Genomic DNA, 21561 nt, shown 5'->3' with positions numbered 1-21561 from the left:
CCTCGGTTTGTTCACTTTTGCCAATGCATCGGAGAGCAGTAAAGTAATCAACGGGCCTGTAGCTTCATGATCATTATTTTCTTGAAAACAATCATGGTGAATTATTTATCAATTTTGGGCTAGGATTTCCACCGTGAATTAATGCATGAGAGGTCATAGTCGTGAGCATGATTATTTGAGATTATATTATTTACTGTACGACAACCATTACTTAGAAAAGAAAATAAAAGGAAGGAAAAGAAAGAAGGGGAAAAAAAAAAGTACTTCTGCGCTTACTTCGCCGGCATAGCTGCAGAAGAATCAAGCAGTGATTAGGTGCTTCTTGCGAAACATCTAACAAGTTCATGCACTGACGTAATAAAGCGAGTATGGTCCCACCGACGTCCTGGGCCCCGCTCTTCTCAGACTGGAAGGCGCCAACTTGTGCTGCTTGCTGTGTGGTGGAACCCGCAGCGGAGGCAAGTGGTGGTTGTTACCGCAGGTAAAGGATGCCGAGGTGAAGACACGTGTAGTGTCGGCTATGTGGGGACCACCTCCGTACCCCCGCTTCCCCCTCTTTCTCTCCCTTCCGCGTTTACTTTTCCTTTCACCTTTCCCCAAAGTGTCCCCGCCTCTCTTTCAACACCCAACTAACTGTTTATTACAAGAATAACAAGAGAAGAGGCGATGCTAAGGGTACGTTATAATGTACCAGAAACACTATTTAGATGTATTATATTCTACTATAACATGGGAAGGGTTACCGGTGGCGTTATTAGCTTTGTTTACCGTTGTTTAGTGCCACTTGAGAGTTGAGACAGAGTACGCATCAATAATATTTGTTGGTACTGTCATTTATAGTAAAAGATAAAATGACGAAATATTAGGTTGTCAGATAAAATAAATAAATAAAATTCTCATAAAATGAGGACTTATTTTAATTTCTTGTTAGTTATTTAAATGTAAAAAGAAGAAAAAGTTCCAAGTTAAGACTTAATACACATAAATATGCATCGTCTCTGGTACCTAATGCTTTTCTACTAAAAGTTAGAACGATGAAAATTGTTGGTACCATCTTCGATGAGTTTGGTTGCAAGATAAAATAAAATACTAGTATTAGGATAAAAATCAGGAATTATCTTGAGGTAAATAAAATTTTATTCTAATTTTTTTATTAAGTGTTTAATTATATAAAAAGGAGGATAAGCGTCCGCAACAAAAATACGGTTACTATTTGATTACGATAGTTTTATTTTACCACTATTATTTATAATAATATTATTATTTTAATAATATCTAACCAAAAAGTAATTTAACTTAATTCACTATAATTTAAATATAAATACTATGGATATTTTTATCAAAATAATATCACTATGAACGTATTCTAATATATTTAAAATATATTAGAGTAGTGATGAGAAATTGATCGAATTTTCTTTTGGGATAAAAGAGAGGGATAACTTCTTCTTTTTTATCTTAATCAAAACTTAGAGTAAAAATAAATGAATTAAATAGAGTTTATACAAGGCTTAATCCCCACTACGTCCACTCCATGTCACTCGTACGTGAGCCCATCGTACAGAACACTAGCTAAGCAGTATTCCCACGTGCTCACGTGACAGTACGGTCGTGTATTCCATCGGCCGACGTGGCCGTTCCTGCCGCTCTTCGTCCATCCGTCGCCAGCTGTACCCGTCCACATCACACCTCTGTACGGCCCTGGACCACCCACCTTTCCGTGTCCTCCCGTTGCGGTCTGTGGATAAATAGCACTATTTATTTCGAGAAGTCGAACTTCCATGTGTTCAATTAGTAAATATTTTTTTACTAGCTACTAATTAATTCTTTATAATTACATTAGAAAAAAATGATGCAATTTAGAGCAGGAATACGAATATATATATATATATACGACGATGTGGGTCCCGCAAAGAGGCGCAAGGGAAGCAGCACCGGAGTCCGGAGCTGCCGTATGGAAAGAGGACAGGATGAGGAGGGGTTTGCAGGGGCAGGGGAGATGGTGGCGAAAGGCATCGAATCACGTGAGGGCGATGGGGATCCCGAGGCGTGGAGGCCGGGATCCCCGCGGCACATGCGAGCTCGTGCTCGTGGTTTCCCTGCACGTGATTCGGCCTCTATCATACGATTACGCTAACGAATTTATTAAGCCGCAAAAAGGCTACGCTGTCTCCCTAATGACAACCTTAATCCTGATCGCGTGGGTCCCACTCCTCTGGTGTTGGGCTGCTAGTAGAGAGTACGGTCCTCCGCGGGTGACCATAACGGCGAGGCCGTCGGTCGGGAAACTTCGTGGGCTCCTTCGAGACCGACACGTAACAGCGAAGCACGTGGAAGTTCCTGCCAGGCCGCTATCCCAGGACTGCCAGGTGTCGGTGAGCAGAGCGCCGAATTCCCCGGTCTGCCGACGTGAGGCGTCGGGAGCGGAGCCCACACCGTCCCGCAGAAAATAAGCTATGCGGATCAGAAAGCACGTGGGTGGAGTCAGGTGTGTCAGGTGCGGGGTTGGGAGCTGGTCCTCGTTTTTGCCTGCCTTTGTTTAAAAGACCGAAGGCATAGGTGGAGAGACACGACTTAGCTCCCTCTGCCGCAAAAAAGACGTGCCTTTGGACCGCACTTCATTTGAAGGATAGATATGCTTATCCTAAGCTATCAATGCATTCAGCTCAAAAGTATTTATATATATATATATATATCTTTTTCAGTTTAGCACTATTCTCGAATCAAATGATTTTAGTCCAGAAGCCCCTCTCTTTATTTGTATCGTTACAAATCATAGTCTATTATATCATAACATTAAAATTATTTATTTTAGAACAGGTATTTTCACACCGTATAAATACAATCCCTTTATTTTGAGGTAATTGCTCTCCTTTGGCTCCATCAATACTTATGATCTTATATAGTATGCCATTGGTGCACCTTATTGTGATTATATATATATATATATATATATGACGCATGGCTAGTGATTGCTTTGTAATGATTTAGACATGCTCAGTAGTAAGTGGGGCCGTTTGTTTCTCAGGTAGTGCTTTCTTTTTACAGTTTGGTACCTACTAAATTAGCATTTGAAAGTTATCCATAGATCTGTTAACTTACTTATTGCTCTCTGAACTAAAATGTTTAAAGAACATTAATTTATATTTTACGTTTAACATGAACTTGCAGTGCAATTGCCATAGAATAAAAGGGTCGGGAGCAGTGAAGTGTGAACCAAACCATATTGTGGGATTAACGTTGATAGTGATAGGCTCTACTGTATTTAGTTAAAGAGGTGAAGCCTGAAATTAGGTGTATATACACATCACCCGTATCAGGGTCATCATAATTAAAAAGAACACAAAAGATGCTGTGTTTAAGAAGCCACTTATAGAAACTAAACAAACAAACAAGAAGGTGCAGACGGAAAGTGACCGGAAGTCACTCTCCTAAAAGTCGGAAAAACAACAAATCCAGCTTATGCAAGTAATTAATTAAGGTGTCCGTGTTTTCCAGCTAACAATGATTTTATACATGGATGGCACGTGAAAGAGTGAGGCTGCACATGCATGCATCGCATGATGTCATGCATCCCAAATCAAATAAAATATTTCGTAGAGTATCTTATTATTATTATTATCACTATCATCATTATTATTATTATTATTTCTTAAACCAAAAGCTTTTCTTGGCATCTCTTTTCCACTGGTTTTGCTGATGAACCAACCAAAACAAAGTCTTCCCAGAAGAACTACTCGTCTTTGCAATACGTGCGTCTCACGACGTTCGAAGCCAGGCGTTGGCAACCCACAAACGAAGAGAGGTTCCCATGTCAAAGTCAACTCCAACCAGAGCTTATATCGAGGACGAAAATTTTAATAACGAAAATAAAGGGAGACCCGGGTTGGCTGGCCCTTTTTATTTCGAATAGTTTACTGCCCAATGCCTCCTGTGCGAGGGTTGACTTCCCTTGCGTCGAGTGGGAGAGCTCCGCAATAGATGCGTAGTGAACTAAATGTTCTCAATAATTTCCATCTAAGGTAAGAATTGGGCACACATAGTTCCTGAAATAAGAATATAATTATTCGAATGTAAGTCTTCGGATCCATACTGGTATAATAATGCATACATTTCTCTCCTTTAATTGTTCATCTAATATTTTTATATTTCAAAAAATATCATTTTAATTAATTATTATTTCTCTCTCTCCCATTCCTATTCCCCTCATTTATTTATCTATTATAAAAAGTATTTTCTACATTTGCCAAATTATTAATTCAAATTTATATCACATTAAAAATAATTATTATATTTATATTAAAATATAATAAATAGTAGAATAATTTATACCAGTGTAAGCTCTATTATGCTAGTATAAACATACCAGTAATGACTTTATTATTGTGAAGCCACAATATGTTACTAATAAGTTTATCACTTACAAAAAGCGTGAACTCTTCGTAGACAAAACGTTAAAATAGAAAACGAATGTAACAATAACAATTCTCCTTTTCTTTTTATAGACCAGAAAAATAATCAATTGAGTAACGAAGTAGAGCTGTGTTCCCTGCTTTGATTGATTGATTGATCGATAAATCAGCACAAAGTGCATGCAAGGTGTACATTTGAGGGGTAGAAAAATACGCCCAAAACTTCTCCATTCAAAGCCTCTTGCAACCTGGGATACATCATACATGAGGACCATCCAGCTAAACACATCATTTTTCCTCAGGTTCGATAACAGCTGACAGTTGGCTGATTTGCTTATGCATGAATGACTTTGCATTCCTTCAGATCGTCACAATTGAAAGATCACAGAATTGAGTTGTTATTGTAGCTGATCATTGTCACAATCAATAATTAGTTTAACGATCCCCTACTTACCGTGTTTTTAACGATATAGCACTCTAGCTTCAAAAATATTAGGCAGAAAGTCAATGGCTCCTGCAGCAATCAAGAAAATGTTAGGCAGAAGTCAAATATATTAGATGTAATAGCCAGAGACATGTCCTCATGCCACAGATTTATGCCCTCATGTAGACAATCTCATTCAAAGTGAACATACAAACCAGATGTATGACAAGGATCCAACCTCGCCTTACACTAGGCACTAGAACTCATCAGTACAAGAAAAATCTTTTGGCAAATTGACGCACAAAACTACACTGTCAAACCGCACAAAACCGATCGGTTCAAACAGGGGAATTCTCAAAATACCATGCTCCAAACCAACTAATCGTGCATATAGTTAAAGCACCATTAAGTATAAAATTATCCTTCACCATTATTATGTTTAAGTACATATAACTCAACTCAAATCAGCAATAAGGGCTCATTCTTGAATTTGACTTCTTCGCCAGCTGGTTCGCATTCCAGTGTGGAAGTCAAATGAAAAGAAAAGCTATTTTCATCTTTCTGATTAATTACCCCTCTGGGGGCCCCGGTTGAAGTATGTTTAAGCGAAAAATAAAGCTCAACCAGTATTTCTTTCAAGCATTAGCAGTTTATATTTGACTGCAGAAGTCAAGTACCTTAAGTTGGTCGTTGGCCCAGAGAAACATGTGAAGCAAAACAAGTAAAGTCACCAGCTATTTTCTTCGAAGGACTAATAAATTTAAATTACTGTCAATCAAATACAATAGGTTGGTTTTCAGGTTTCAATGTTTGAACAAGTAGTAATCTCTCATATAAGTAAGATCATAAATTTCATCCATCAGTGAAGTAAAAGGAAGTTTAAAACCATGTCCATAATATTCAAGATAAATAGCTTATCACATCATGAAGGCCATGTAAAGGGAGACACTATGAAACAAATGATGAACGTATATGTTTGTTTAAAATTGAGCAACATCTCGGTAACGTGAAATAGTGGTGCTAAAATCTCCACAGAGGAGTAGCAGATATGAAGTTAGAGGAAGACTGTGTTACTAACCTGAAATATATGCAGAAGTACTGAGGAATCTACAATTAAACAAAAGAAGCTACAAGTACAACTTATTTGCAGCCAAGCAACCTGAACGCTATAATGGAAAACCAACAACAAGCTCTGATCAAATTATGCCTGACATGTATTGCAAACACCCAGTAAACAAACAGTTACACCAAAATCTCAGTATAATCTTCCTTTGCGGATGTGCCAATAGTCCAATACGACCGTAACATTTTAATGTATAAAACAAGTAGACATTCTCATGCTTAGGTATTTACTCGATAAGACAAGACTCAACAATGCTTAATCTTAGCACAAGCACAAGTGTATTCAAGCTCTTTATGTGCTAAATTGCAATCTTCAAGCTAAATAGAATACATATGGATTTTGGTTCAAGATGCAAACATAGGATATCTCAATGTATTGTCAATAATCGTTTAGAGCATCACTTGTTTTATAGTAGCAATCAAGATGCATTATAAACATCTCGAAACCAATTATTAGAACAATCCAAATTAAAACAGTAAAGAAATCACATCGGAGTATCGATTACTGTAAGGAATTCATGATGCCTCACAAGCAAGAAGCAATCCAAGTAAAGGACATGCAAATTAGGGAAAGACATTAATATCTATATTCCATGGAGATGGGCAAATCTACACAAGGAGCCGAAGCGATTCTATCGAGAGGATCCCAGGTAGAGACTAGGGTTAGGGTTTAGAAGATGGAGAGGGGGGAGAGCTCAGCATCAAGCTCATAATGTTCCGCATAGTATTCTTATGCGAGTGGCAGTGGGCGGTAAGGATGAGACCGTGCATATAATATATTCGTGCGGAAACATTTGGGCAAATATCGAACGGACGGCTGAGATGAAATCAGGATGGTTCTTCGCCATTCTATATATATGCTTAAACCCTAGCGGCCCCTCCCACCATTCGCCGCCTCGTCGGAGCCTGGATTGTCATCGGATCTCTCTGGGCTCCGGAGAAGACCGAGGGAGAAGAGAAAGATTCGAAAATATCGAGAGGTAAATATCATTCTCAAGCTATTAATCTCAAGAATGGTTGAAATAAATCGGTCGAGGGAAGAATTTTGATTTGAAAAGGATGAAAACGAAGTAGAAAGTCTAATCTGGTGGCTAATTAGCCAATCACATACTGCAGCTACCATTGCTGCGATCTTTGTGTGAATGGTCAGTGAGCTCACCTATATCAACTCGTGTTGTTGCATCTTGTGGAAGGAAATTAGATTACGTTTCCTTATTAGATGCACCAACTCACATTTTCTTTTTTAATCTTTTTGATTACATTATATACCACTAGATCGGCATCAGAAATTAAACTGGTGATCATTTTGGGTGATAGAAATACTATTTTCAATCTTGTCCTTTGACATGATTACAGATATAAGCTTGAAGAAGTTTTTATTCGGTGCCCTAAAAAGCTTATTTTTCACATGGGTCCATGGAATCATAACTAACTTCACTCCAATGTCTTCTCAATTCTTCATTTCGTACATTTATTTGGATGTGCTAACTTGCTAATTGGGCTGTAAGATGTCCGACTCCTAGTAGTATCACCTACAAAAGCTCAGTGTTTGCATCGCATTTGAGGAAAGAGTGATCAATGTCTCCTCTTTGATGCCATCATGAACATCATCGAAATTGGGAATAATGCACTTTTGGTGGGTTGGATTTGCCGCTCATTAGCTCGGTGGAGGTCTATCATGGAACATTAAGGAAAAAGGGCAAAGAAAATGTAGGTAAGAAAGAGGAAGAATTGAAGCCATTGGCTATCATATGACCATTTTAATGAAAACTATGAAATGTAGGAGATCATCTATGTTGAGTTATCACACAGGTACAAATGTTTTTGGGATGTGCAAGTTAAGAGTGTGTTCATTTAACTTGCAGATAGGGAGGTTGTTAGAGATCTTTCTCAGTAACACGAGTTCGTCCTTGTGCTGTTGCATTGAGTCAATTAGAGCATATTTTTCGTGTAGTATAAGGTTGGAAGATATTAGATAAATTATTCAGGTTTACTCATTGAGAAAGTGGCTGCTTGTGATAAAACATATAGGTGAAAGCCTAAGGTAATTTCAGATCTTTATATAGCGAAGTAAAGAAAAGAAATAGGGTTTTACGTTATACCGGAAGGAAGTATGGTGATTCGGATAAAAGAATTGTACAGGATGAAATCATGTTAGAAATTTAGAATAACAACCTAATCTGAGGCATTAAGTTAGCTATAGCTAATCACTTTTATCCTTTTGTTGTACATTAGAGAGTAAAAACAAATTGATTACTTGGATGGGCTATTACCAAATAATATTGCCATTTTAAAAATAACTAACAGCATGCTGATAAGATTCAGAAGTTTTACTACCATCAATCTAGTGCCAAGTTTGTACTTTTTACTGTTTTATATTATCAATAATTCTGTTGTCTTTGGCCTTGAATCCAGGACAGTCTATACTTTGCTGGCGAATATGGTCTGTCCTTCGAACATGGACAAACTAGAAAGAGCACTTTATGCTCTACAGATAATACGACCCTGCAGAAGAAAATTATTCTAGAAGCAAGAGGAAGTCCGGAGATTCACTATGTCATGTATTGTTTGCAGAAATCTGTACAAAGATGCAAGATAGTAATTTTGTTGCTTTCTTGTATTCGTTCAATGGAAACTACACTTTTAATTTTCTTCTTCAAATGCAGCTTTGTTTTGTTAGATTATCCTATTGTTTATAATGTTTATGTACAGAATAGCTCAAAATCACTATTGGTATTTTGGTACTAAATCGATAATTATAGGTGTAATGCAAACTAAGTTGTGGGAAATTCGGAAAGCTGAGAAATTCACTAATGCGCTTGATAACGTCATATTATCGTCCCTAATTGTTTGGAATTAATATAGTTTGATATATATATATATATATATATATATATATATATATATATATTACAGGAGAAAGGATTAAAAGAAAATTACGGTGGGATCCCAGATAGTTCATTCTATGTGCAGATGAATACTTAAGACGATGGTTTAAAAAAATAAAAAGAAAAACACCGATATAAGACAAATCTGTGGCCTAGCCCACACTAGTATTACAAACAGAATTCCCAGCTCGATCAATCTGCAACCGGGCCTTTCAACAAGAGCCAGCCAGGAAATTAGGGTGGGATCTTACGTCCGAAAGGGCACTTACTAAACCCCAAAAGCAACACTAGATTTTGTCCGAAAAAGAAAGAAACAAAGCAGCTCTTAAGTATTTCTCTGCGGGTACACAACAATTAAATTACCCAAAACACACGCTTGTTTCTTCAATTCCTACCACAAAACTTGAAGCCTACAGTGTACGCTAGTATTTTAATTAGACAGAAAATTCACAAAGACAGACAGAATTTTAGATGTCTGCAGAATGGAATATTAGACCAGTTCGCTCAATAGCCCACAAAATTGCAGTGTAAATAAGTAACGCCCATCATCTTTAGTCTTCATTCTGACTTTCATCCTTGACAAGCCGAATCATATCGTCAATCCGTAGAATTGTTATAGCTGCCTCTGTTGCAAACTGCAACCAAAATATTTGGAGAAAATATCAGTCAATAATTGGTACAGAAAGGACAACTATCTTGAGCAACAGAAGGGTGAAGCAGCAGTTCTAAGGAATATTCCACCATCCTCTGCTTTGCTTTACAAAGAACTCGATGAAACATTCTAACTACCTGAATGATCTTCACTTTACTCATTGCAGGCTCAATGACTCCAGCTTCTAGATTGTTGCGGATTGTACCTTTCAATAGGTCCAAACCCGTACTGCAAGATAGTGAAAAAGAGTACAGGTGATGTATGTGATGGGAAAAAAATGGAAAGATGACTGATGCAATATTTCTTGCAAAAGTTTTAGGAGTTTGGTGTTCAAAAATAGAGTTGTATCAGCCAAGTGTTGTGCACAATGGACGGTCAAGCAAAACAATTAATTTAGTGTCATGATATTTTGGTTCCTTCAAAATTCAGCTGTTTTAATCATTTATACACAGACCGTGACAGGAACTTTCTAGATGAAGATAAAACCCTAAAAGAATGGCAAAGAAAACAAATAGTTAGTGATATATTGTCGGATAGTTCTTTGAGGATACCTTGAAAGGTGCTGTTTATCAGCCTTTGTTTGTGCTGTGTGGTGGTAAGCTCGGAGTTTGGTGACCAAATCGATTGCATCTTTTGCAGCATTCACAGCGAGTACCTACAACCAATTCATGCTTCTAACTTACAAATACAGTTCAAACATGCAACACTGCAATTCACAAAAGCTACAGAAATAAACCTTAGGTATTATCAGAAGAGATTCGGCAAACTCCGCAATTGCCAACTGTTCTCTGGAACCCAAAGTTGTAGCCAGATTCTCCAGGTACTCAGACAGTGCAGCCTCAACTGCACCACCACCAGCAACTACCTGCATCACCAATAGAACATTTTCAATGATAAAAGATTTGTTTATTTTATTATTTGATGAAAAATTGCACTCTAAGATTGGGTTCACATAAGAAAAGGGGGGAAAATCACCACTGTTGGTTAGGGCTGTCAAAATAATCAAGAAGTCTTGAGCTCAGCTTGTATTCGAAACAAGCCAAGCATGATCAATTGAATTACGCATAAACTTAATTTCCAGCCAAACTTGAGCACAAGCCAGCTCAATAAGGTTCCTCAATAAAGCTCAATTTGTATATAAACATAGATAATAAATAACTATATATACACAGTAAGTACGATTCAATTTGGTTACATATTTGAATTGATTTTACAAAGTGTAGACCACCCAAGACTCAATTCAAGCTTGATTCAAATTGGATTCAAGCTTAATTTGAAACAGGCTTGAATTTGTTTATCAATAGGCATAGGCTTGAATTGAAATTAATCAATTCAAGTTTAATTTTATGGCTTAGGCGCCAATCAAATTCCAAGCCAAGCTTGAACAGGGCTCTGAGTATACACCCCTATTGTTGGCGGAACAGCCAACTATGATTTCTTAACATAGTATAAATTTTCTCTATACAAATCTTACTATGCAAGAGCTAAAAAATTGCTTATTCAAATGCCAGTTGTCTTTTCAGATAACAAGACATCAGTGCCAATTTGAAGTCAACGTTCGCATAATATGGAAAATAATAATAGAAAAGAAACAATCTTTGAGGCCAAGAAAATCAATGATAGGTTGAAGTTTTGATACTTCTTCAGGATTGTGAAGGAGGATTGTAAAGGAGAAACATGCATCTCAATAGTCAATACTTACCATATTGGATTCAAGTGTTCTCTTCACAATACACAATGCGTCATGCAAAGATCGATCCATCTCATCAAGCATATAGTCATTTGCACCTCTAAGTATCAAGGAGACCTAGGGAAAGAATATGAAAATGTCAAAGCTACTGTTGTTTTTTAAGCAGCTGATATGATTTTGAGTAATGATTTATGCTAATGTTTCCCAAAGAGGAACTAAACATATTAAAAGGCAAAAACTAACCGCACTAGTGTTTTTTGTGCCCTTAATCAAAATTACGTCATCATCAGCAATTCTTTCCTCCACAACTTCATCTGCATATCCAAGAAATGATGAATCAAATGTTTCCTCACCTTCCATGTCTGCAAATGTTGACACCTGCAGTCAATCAGTCTGTTAGTTTAGGAAAATGAAGCATTGTTTCTGGAAGACTCCAGAGAAATGTGTGCACATAGCAGGGTGTGGTTTCAGCAAAAATTAACTCAATACAGTGATATTCTCTACAGTCAAGAGAAATTTTTGAACTTTTCAGCATCTATGCTGTCAAAGTACATGTCCTAGTGATACAAAACATTCCAATCCAATATATCTAAGATAAAAGTTTTTATGTTTAAGTGTAAACTGCAGTGGCTAATAAATCATCTACATACAGTCTATATTACAGAAATGGGAAACATACCAAAGTTGCACCAGTGGCCTTGGCAACATGACGCAAGTCCTCCTTGCGGACACGTCTCACAGCAATAGCTCCAGACTCGACAAAATACTGTGACATTTTGTGGAAAGGGGAAACAAATTCAGCAGTCAATACAAAGGTGACTAATTTATGCACATGCTTGTGCTGGAATTCTTACCAAAAAAAAATAAAATAATCAATAAGAGATAAGAACAACAATATGCAAATAAATAAGTTCTACATGTATACGTTGAAGCATAGAGTAAATACTGAACCAAATAACAACAATCAGAATTTCAGAGGCAGTTACCAAAGTATTGAAGTGCTCAGGACAAAAGGAATTCCAAGTACCTCTTTTCTTCTATATGTGTTGGCATTGGGTGATATTGAAAGAGTTGAAAGTTAAGGAAAACAACTAGGTAGATAGATTACGTATTGATCATGTCCAAACAAGTAAATTTTGTAATATCCCAAATGTGACACCTCTGCTTCAAGGAAAAAAGAATTATGTTCTTGAACAGTTTGTCAAAGTTCATAACCAAATTGTAATCAACACTACAAGCTAAGATATTCACACTAAATTATAATCAACACTACAAGTTAAGACATTCACAACAAATTATAATCAACGCTACAAGCTAACACATTCACACCAAATTATAATCAACACTGCAAGCTAAGACATTCACAACTATGTTTCTGAAACCATACCGTGCATGTCACATCAAGAGGATTCAATCAACAAAGTGTCCAATATATATGGGAGAATTAAGAAGAAGAAAAAAGTGAACGGCAGACTGAGAGCATTGTATGCATATTGACTCCAAGAAACTAAGCTACATCAAAATATGAGCATATATCTCGATTGAAGTGATTCAGGCAAGCTAAACTCCTAAAGAAAACAATTTGTATGCAGAATACAAAAAATTATTGGCACGTGCCTTTAGTGCCATGTCATCAATTCCCTTAGATGTTAATACAACATTAGCTCCAGCCTTTAAAAGCTTTCCAATTCTCTCTTTGGTTATGTCAGCTTCTCTGCAAAAGGGCAAAAGTAACGCATATGTCAGTCCAAAAGGCAAGCTGAAAGAAGAGCTGTGTGCTTGCATGATTCCAAAGGAACAGGTACAGTACCACTAAGTAGTTCATTTATCCAAAGAAATAACTGGAAATCCAAGACACGTGAAATTGTCTCCACAAGTAGGATAAAATATGGACCATGTTATGATGCTCCACATCGCATAATTCATTCCACAATTAGTTGCATTTTCGGTGTGAATGAATGAACTGAAGTACCATATTACATTACCTTTCACGAATTTTGTCAAGTTCTCTAGGATCAGTGACCAAAACTTGGACACCCATTTGCATTTTTGTCTTTTGAAGATTAAAGTCAACACAGGCAATTCTTGCAGGAGCAACTCTTGTAGGCATTCCTTGAGCTGCGCGGCCTGTGTTTAATGCATATCCATTCAGCAGGTAGCTATCTTTGGCACTTTTTCCATGAGCTTTCAATATATTAATTCCCTACAGAGAAAAGATGGCATAATCATAAATATGCAGATGGAACATAAAGCATGAAAAAAAATCAAGATCATAACTATTGAGCAGACTTTTGAATCTTTATTGCTATCCACTTGCAACAGCCAAATAGGAGAAAGAAATGAAAGCAAGCTAGCGTGATGACAATAACAAGCTCAAGAATATATTGACATCACTATGTCTGTCGAACTCCCTAGTCCACAATATCATAACCAGACAACACTGACTTCGCAGAATAAAGCTTTGTGGATACAAGGAATCAAATTCACTAAAACATGCTTAGAATGTAAATTCACAAAGGCTTTTCCAAAAACCTCACAAAAGCTTCAAACTATCACAGTAAATCTGATATATATAGATGTGGCACTGCCCCAACATACTTGCCAAGCTACCGTAGCCTACCGTAAGATATCAGGATGTATTGTGTTTACCAATGAGCAGACAGAATTTGATACCAGAAATTCAGGAACTAACCTTGATTGGATATTTGACTTCCCCCCTTGTATTTGTAGTCTTGACAGCTTGAACTGCATCTACAACCTGAAGAATAACATGAGTCATGCAATCAATTGACCAATCAGTCATAATATGAGAAAGGAACTGAAATAGAATAAGATGCAAGCATAGGGGCACATGCAAGATAGAAATCATCATGCTAAACCAAAATACAAAGAGGTATAAGAATACCATGTCCAAGCTCCATTGTTAAGGAAAGAGATGGTTAATGATGTTATCTTTCATACGATGAATCAAAATTATTGATGGAGAATTACATGGGAAAATAAATCTAGCTTACCAAATTTGCAAAGAAATCACTATCAGTAGCAATTAATTTTGAGGACATGCTCGTCTTTGCGCAATTAATTAAGGAATCCTTTCCAAGCTTTTCAACCTAAAAAAAAGTGAAACTGTTCATTAGCTCTGAACTAGAGGAAGAAAAAGTAGAGTGCTAATAACCAAAAAAGCTTATACCTTAACAGCTAGCTTTTCCTCAACATATTTGCACGCTTCCCTCATCGCAAGCTGCTCCACAAAAAAGGGAGACTTAGTCACTAAATAGAAAGGTAGACATTCAATTGGAATGACCATCTTGTGTTACGTATATAAGAAAGCAGCAGTCATAAAACACGCATAAATTTATAGGCTAAAAAGTACAAAATCATACCCTGTAGCCACTTATGATAGATGTTGGGTGAATCTTATTTCTAACAAGATCATTTGCTCTCTGTAGTGCAAAAAGAGATATATAACAACTTGTCAACATAACGTATTTCAGTATTTCAAAGGAGTTATGACACAAAAAGTTATTAACTCTAGTTACATCACCTTAAGCAATTCTGCAGCTACAATAACCACAGATGTTGTCCCATCTCCTACCTCCCTATCTTGAAGCTCAGCCAGTTCAACAAGAACCTAACATACTCAAAAGACAAATGTATAAGAAAAAGAAAATGTAGATGGAAAACAGAAACTATCCAATCTGTACCTTTAAGGAACTATTCAACTAGTATCCAGTTATATACCTTAGCAGCTGGATGTTCCACTTCTAACATCTTGAGTATGGTTGCACCATCGTTGGTAATTGTTACATCACCAATGTCATCGACGAGCATCTAGATAGTTTGCACTCAATAAAATTAGTATTTAATGCATAGCACAACAACAACTAATATATCACATGCCCAGTGATACATTAAGTAAATATATAAAATGCAAGAATCAGGATAGACTCAGTATGTTTTGTGGTGCAGAATAAAAATAATATTTATTTTGCAAGTACATGAAATAACATGTGTTTACATCTAACTCTTACTTCAGTTGCAAATTTTCCAATCCAATAAATTGGTCATCACATATTCACATGGCTAAATGTTCGCCTATATGTCCTCTTTCTTATTTTTGGCTAATATATCATATGAGAACGCGAATACCTTGATGACAAGTATTTTAATTAATTTTATAACAAACTTTACTAATGCATTTAGCAAAATGGATGACCCGTAGAAAAAAAAAAGACCTAGTTCACATCTCCAAAGACCAAGATTTAACTTTTCAATTTACTGTGAAACCCAGGTGACGTAGTCTCAGAAATCCACAAACAGCCATATTGTTGGATGAGAAATTTGTGTCACTACTGATCCTTCTCCTATCCTAGGTTGTTCTTTTCGTCAAGTTAGACACTTTTCGACAAAATATTTAATCCTCAGGAATGAATAGAGCGATGATCTCTACTCGTAAATGCACAAAAGTAACCATTTCCTCGAATCCAAGAAAGAAATCATCTCTTTTCTAACACTAAAAAGAAGAAATTAAACAAAACATTGCACCTTGTCAAGACCAACAGGCCCGAGCGAGGACTTGACGATGTTGGCGACGGCTTGGCACGCGACCACTGCCACACCAAATGATTACATCAAAATGGGGTTCCTTTCAGTATAAATCAGACAGATTCGAATCGATCGAAGAGATCTTGGAGAAGAGGGACGTACCGTTCTGCGTGCGGACATCTTGGCCGGACTGACGATCGCCCAGTATATCAGGGGTTTGAGCAGCGATCCCCATTTCCTTGATCTCAGCCGGAGGAGGAAACCCTAGATCCGAATTCCTCTTCGATCGATGAGAGGAGGGGACAACAGGCGTAAAGGAAAGAGAAGAGAGACTGGAAAGTTCGGAGGAGCAGCTTGGCGCTTATAATGGGAGGTTTTGGGTTTCTCTCTTTTGCGTTAGGGTTCGGTTCAAGGAGCCACGCGAGAGGGATGGACTCAAAATATCGTGAATGAGCTCAACGTAAATATGGCCCATTGGGTCAAAATGTTTGGATTTGGGCCCGTGTTATTACTTTCTGCCATATACGGCCTAAAAGATGAGGAGTTTTTGAGATTTTTATAAATCACACCCTATAATTTTATATAACACAATAACGGTACTTTACCTTACTCACATAAACCTTGTTATATGGTTATGTAACACTCATGATCAAATTACTAAAATAACTTAAAAAAGTTTTAATCTAACTCACACTAGCCAAATTGAAATCATTTTTCCCAAAATTAAACTTTACCCCACTAAATCTAATAATCCCACTAAATCTAAATCCTCTTCTACAAAACTAAATAGTATTGCATTAAATATAAATCTTATTCTCCAAAACTAAATTGTATCTTATTAAATCTAAATTATCTTTGTTAAAATTAAACTCCACCCCTTTAAATCTAAATTTAATTAACAAAATTCTACCCTCTTAAATATAAATCCTCTTTCTTTAAATGAAACCTTAGGACGCAAAATTAAAATATCATCCCCAAACTAAACCCTCTTTCCTAAGGAATAATAGGTATTTTATAAATTACTCCATCTATTTTAATAGAATATTATATGTTTGGTTAAAGTTAAATTAACTCAGGATGTTAATATAAAAATTATAGGAAAAAAGAGGAGCCGTGTTATAAAATTATTCGAGATTGACTGCTAATTAAAAAATAGGGAAATATAATGTTTGATTTATAAAATTCTCTTTATATTATCCAGCCCAAGGCCCATTACTGTTGGACCAGGATAAGCTGAGCCCACTGGGCCATGAGAGAAAGCTATTCGGTGAGCGGTGCGGTTGTTGTCAGTTAGCCGTCTTAGCGAGCGGTGCGGTTCAACTTACTCCGGTATTTCCAGGTTTGAATGAATTATAGAGTAAGATAAGCAGCGTACGGTAAACGACGAGGATAGGAGCATAAATTACTACCGCCCTTCCTAGTTCATACCTTATCTATTTATCTATCTATCCTAGTGGACGGTCCTCTCCACTTTAGATTTAGTGGCTTTTATTTATTTTATTTTCTAATCCAATGATGATTACTGCCTTATGACTAATAGCTACCGAACGATCTCGATCGGACGGTGCAGGTAATTTTGTTGAAAGTTAACGTCAGCTGTAGCTTTAGCGTTGGCCAGTGATTATGACTTGATAGTTATCGGTTATAGAGGATTCTCGCACGCCTCTTCTTGCAACAATTAATGGAATGGTAGGGGCATATTAAGTCAGAAATAGATGTTAGCCATAAACTTTGCTACGTGTATGTGTACGTGTCAAAGATTAAAGTGCTAGACATAAAATTAATTAATTAATATAAGATATGTACATGTACCACTAACTCATACCTCCCTCTGTTTCCTAATTCATATATCATACACTTCACAAATCACAATACTTGTGATATAATTTGTTTTATCTAGAAAACAAATTAAATAAAGAGGAAAGAAATCTTCTTCCTCCTCTGTTCTGTTGAAAGCTAACTACAACAGATGTATGAATATACGAACCCGAAGTATCACATACACACAACTATTCCCATCGCGGCCATCGCCAGAACAAAAATAATATTAATTCCTGCACGTCGTCTTCCAGATGAAGAAGTATCCGACTCCAATATCGAACTAAATTGGAACCCAGGGTTTGATCCATAGAGAGCCTGGACCCCTTCCACGTCATCCACCCTCAGCTCCGCCTTCCTCTGCCTGGGTTTCAAACTTGGGTACATCACGGCGTCCCTCACCGGGGAGTGCCCCAACCCCAGCACGTGCCCGATCTCGTGAGTCGCCACGGACTCCAAGTCGACCGCCGCGTCGGACTTCTCCCTCCCGAAGTCCACCGCCCACCTCTCGGCCGCGTCCAGGTGCAGCCTCCCGCTCTCCGGCGAGAAGGCGTGGGCCAGCACGCCGAGCACCCCGTCGAACGGCTCCCCGTCGCCGTGATCGCCGCCATAGAATCCAACCTTGACGTCCGCGGCCTCGTACTCCGCTACCTCCACGAAACGCACCGGGATAACCTGCGCCCACCGTGCGAACGCGCGCCGGAACGCCGCCGCCACGTCGGCCCGTGGTATGTAGTCCACGGTGGCCGTGGGCGAGACGGCGTACGTTAGCACCAAGGGGCCGGGCCGGGCCCACCTTGGCTCGCCTGGGAAGAACGCGAACTTCTGCTCCGAATTGACTCTGTTGACCGCCGAGTCGCTGACGCCGCAGCGCGGGGATTTGATTTGGGCGAGCGTAGACGAATCGAGCTTTCCGGTGACCGGTAGGCCGAACCGGGTTTGGTATAGAGTCACCGCCGATTCGAACAACTCGTCGTACGAGTCCGTCAGGTTCGCGCCAGACTCGGGGAGGTAACCGAACCGGGCGAAGTAGCGCTTCAGGTCGGCCACGCCGGCCACGTGGCTCCCCCGCTTCGCGTCGAGGAGGCGGTCGAAGGAACGCCACGTGTCGGTCTGGTGGTCCCCATCGGGTACTGGTCTGGCGGCGGCGTATAGGGGATGGGATGAGAGGAACAAAGGGGCGAGGAGGAGGAGGAAGAGGAGTGGCAGCATAAGTTGGGGGGAATAATGGGGGTTTCGTAATTGGAATAAGATGTTACGGTTACTTGTCGTTGGAATAAATGGAGGGATGTGTTCGTTTTTGGTTGGTTGGTTGGTTGTTGAAGCCTCTTGAAGGATTTGGAGTGCAGATAGGAAGTCGCTAAGCTGCAGCTTTAGTATTCCACCAGGCGGAAGACATGGTGATCATTCAATGGTTGGTCACCAACTGATTCTAACGGTGCCACTTTGCTTCTATGTTTACGTCTACTTTGATTTTTTTTTTAATTTTTTTTTCCTCCCTAGATTTATTTTCTTATTGTATAATTTGGGATCAGATAGTTATCCAAATTAATTCCAAATAAGATGATAATAAACATTTGTCTTATTGTTTGATGGATTCTTGTACTTCAGACTGGATACACCCGGGACCGTTCTCTTTGTTGGATGTTAGATTTTTTCCGTGGCCCACACGAATTGGATGCACTGCGAAAGGCTCCTCGTGGATCAAAGAGGCTTCCAATATTATGGTCATTGGTGTCCTCGAACTCGTCCTACGTTTCGACCGTCACTTTGTTATTAGATAGATTTCAAGTCGCTGACGATTCCAGGGGTCCACTAGACCATATATGTAGGGCTTATTCCTCGTCATAGAAGGTGCCTTCTTCTACCACTAAAAGACTTACGTGGGAATGGATCGAGTTGGTCAAACAAGGAGTCAAATCAAAACTTATTGAAAAATTGACATGCATATAGATAATTAATTTAATTTAGATAACATTTTGATTGTATTATGAATAAAATCCTCTCCTTTTATCATTTTATTAACAAGCAAGCATGTATTTCTTTTTTTTGAAAATAGAAAGTTCTATTTATTAAATAATAATAAAATATGATTTTAATTTAATTATAATTTTTTCTTAAATTTAATTTCATCAACCAAACAGTACTAATTGTTCCGGAAAGTCTCATTTGGACGGCTGCCAATAGCTCAACAAATGGAGGTGGGGACCATCTTGGCCTTACACGTAGGAATTAGCAAATCGTGGATCCCCACATGCATGCTTAGTTTGTTTTCATCACTTGATGCATGGGCGAAGGATAACATCTAGTGGTGTCGAGCAGTTAGAAGTTTGGCGTGCAAGTATACCTACCTTTTCTGTTAGTTTGTGGCCTACAAATATTACACGGTTAAGTTTTGGCCCCCAACTAGATTTGCCCTTAGGGATCGGGCGACTTGGACGCCAAATTAGGTATAACCTCACGTGCTCAGATTATGGAGAAAATAGAATAGAAGAAATAATTATGGAGTGCCGGTCAACTCCGACGAAGAGGTCTTCGAATGCACCCTAATATATCAATCGCTGAATATGAATAGAATACCTTAAATATGCGCAGTCGTTATATTGATGCATATTGAACGGTGCACCGATCGAGTGGCATAAGATTAGCCCGGCCGGAATCCCAGCCCATGATATCCTAATCTCTAGTCATGGGCTTTTAAATTATGGGCTTATGACTATCCCAATATAGTGGGCTAATAGTTAGATTTCTTTCTTTCTTTTTTGGAAAAGAAGGACGATAGCTAAAGTTAGACAGTTAGACCTCATCAATGTGTAATAGTTTTGTGCCCAACTAATTCTGAACATCCTACAAACAAATAATTATATACATTTATTGGAGTTATATTTATGTTTTATTCGTATAGCAATAGTATACAGGATAAATTTGTGTTTTTCCCTGGGGTAAAATTAGATAATGGAGGTCCTAAATTGTAACTTAGCTCTATAGTAAGCTTGTCGAGGGAATAAGGAATCAGGCAAATGCTGAGAAAGTGAGCAAGTACGAAAGATGGAAGATGGGTATTGCTAGATGTGGAAAGTTGGATCAATTATGACGACAAGAGAAGGGAGTGGGGGAGAGATAAAGAAAGGTGATGGGCTTCACATTCGCGAATTTAGGACATTGGGCCGGACCAATGAGAATGGAGCGTACGTACGTCCTGTCAATATTTTTGAGTGCACGAGAGGAACAGGAGGTTGCCAATTATGTGAGTCCTTGATTCAAGAATAAGAGTTTCCGATGCAAAAGCATTAATCACTTCTATATGCACAAGGTTTTCTATCAATGTCATGGCTTCTTTCTTATATATAATTAAATTAAGTATACGTTTGAAACTTATCATAAAGTTTATAGAACTAATGAGTGAGTGTTTAAGCTATTTGTTAGAATTATTTTTATTGTATGGAAAAAAAAGAAACTCATATTGTTCTACTCTCGTTATTGAGACAATTGCACTTCACTTTATCCATTCTGGCTTAAGGCATCTAAATGAAGAGTCCCACAAGTATCATGTTGTCTCTTGGGTGCATGGCTGTGTTCTCTCTTTCACTGAGCAAGTAGGACCGTGTTGTTTATCGGATGCACACAGAACCCATTTCGTCTTCGTTTACTGAAGTATTAAGGACCGTCTTAACTGTCCTTGGCATGAGTACCAAGTCATACCGAAATTGTTCAGAGAAACAAACACAGTCTGGTACGTACTTAGAGCTAAATTGCACTTCTGATAGAAAACCAAACGCATCAGTACCTAGCAGCTGAAACGAATCACAGGACCATCTCCAATATAAAGGGAAGTAAATAAATTAAAATGGTTGTAATCTTGCACTTGGATCGAAGTCTTAACAAGCCTGACTCTGTGGAGTACCAGGAATTATGCTCAATTAATATCGACTACCAAGGCAATCATTGGAGATAGACACAAATGAGGATAAAAGGCACTTCCTCTCTCTTGCTATGGTGCATTTTCTAGA

General features: G+C 38.2%; 2 protein-coding genes and 1 long non-coding RNA gene across 3 annotated transcripts; 1 reads left to right on the top strand and 2 right to left on the bottom strand.

The window, feature by feature from the left end:
• Positions 1-6782: 6782 nt before the first annotated feature.
• LOC140766518 (uncharacterized) lies at positions 6783-8637 on the top strand. Its single transcript, XR_012105458.1, has 2 exons — positions 6783-6938; positions 8374-8637. It is a non-coding gene; the product is annotated as an uncharacterized lncRNA (long non-coding RNA).
• Positions 8638-9138: 501 nt separating this feature from the next.
• Positions 9139-16141, bottom strand: LOC140767549 (T-complex protein 1 subunit alpha). Its single transcript, XM_073107509.1, has 17 exons — positions 15896-16141; positions 15734-15798; positions 14930-15019; positions 14733-14819; positions 14572-14631; positions 14379-14429; positions 14203-14298; positions 13881-13946; positions 13174-13391; positions 12806-12902; positions 11868-11954; positions 11432-11566; positions 11201-11305; positions 10235-10363; positions 10050-10153; positions 9636-9726; positions 9139-9481 (listed from the first exon to the last, which is right to left on the bottom strand). The coding sequence occupies exons 1-17, from the start codon at positions 15966-15968 to the stop codon at positions 9398-9400; spliced, it is 1638 nt and encodes a 545-aa protein (XP_072963610.1). The 5' UTR covers positions 15969-16141; the 3' UTR covers positions 9139-9397.
• Positions 16142-17493: 1352 nt separating this feature from the next.
• LOC140767805 (metalloendoproteinase 1-MMP-like) lies at positions 17494-19084 on the bottom strand. The gene has a single exon (XM_073107867.1). It carries the CDS (start codon positions 18761-18763, stop codon positions 17729-17731), a length of 1035 nt encoding a protein of 344 aa, XP_072963968.1. The 5' UTR covers positions 18764-19084; the 3' UTR covers positions 17494-17728.
• Between the last annotated feature and the right edge of the window lie 2477 nt (positions 19085-21561).

The sequence above is a fragment of the Typha angustifolia genome, chromosome 9 (assembly GCF_048772165.1).
Source record: "Typha angustifolia cultivar Huaian chromosome 9, ASM4877216v1, whole genome shotgun sequence".
NCBI lineage: Eukaryota > Viridiplantae > Streptophyta > Magnoliopsida > Poales > Typhaceae > Typha > Typha angustifolia.
Note: the sequence above shows the minus strand (reverse complement) of the source record. Positions and strands in the feature narration are given on the sequence as shown.

Excerpts from the sequence above, each read along its gene's own strand:
- LOC140767549 (XM_073107509.1), bottom strand. The coding sequence starts at position 15,968 with ATGGGGATCGCTGCTCAAACCCCTGATATACTGGGCGATCGTCAGTCC. Across the intron at positions 14,430-14,571 it reads CTATCATAAGTGGCTACAGG|CTTGCGATGAGGGAAGCGTG; the intron begins GTATGATTTTGT and ends TTTGTGGAGCAG. Across the intron at positions 11,306-11,431 it reads GCACAAAAAACACTAGTGCG|GTCTCCTTGATACTTAGAGG; the intron begins GTTAGTTTTTGC and ends TTCTTTCCCTAG.
- LOC140767805 (XM_073107867.1), bottom strand. The coding sequence starts at position 18,763 with ATGCTGCCACTCCTCTTCCTCCTCCTCCTCGCCCCTTTGTTCCTCTCA.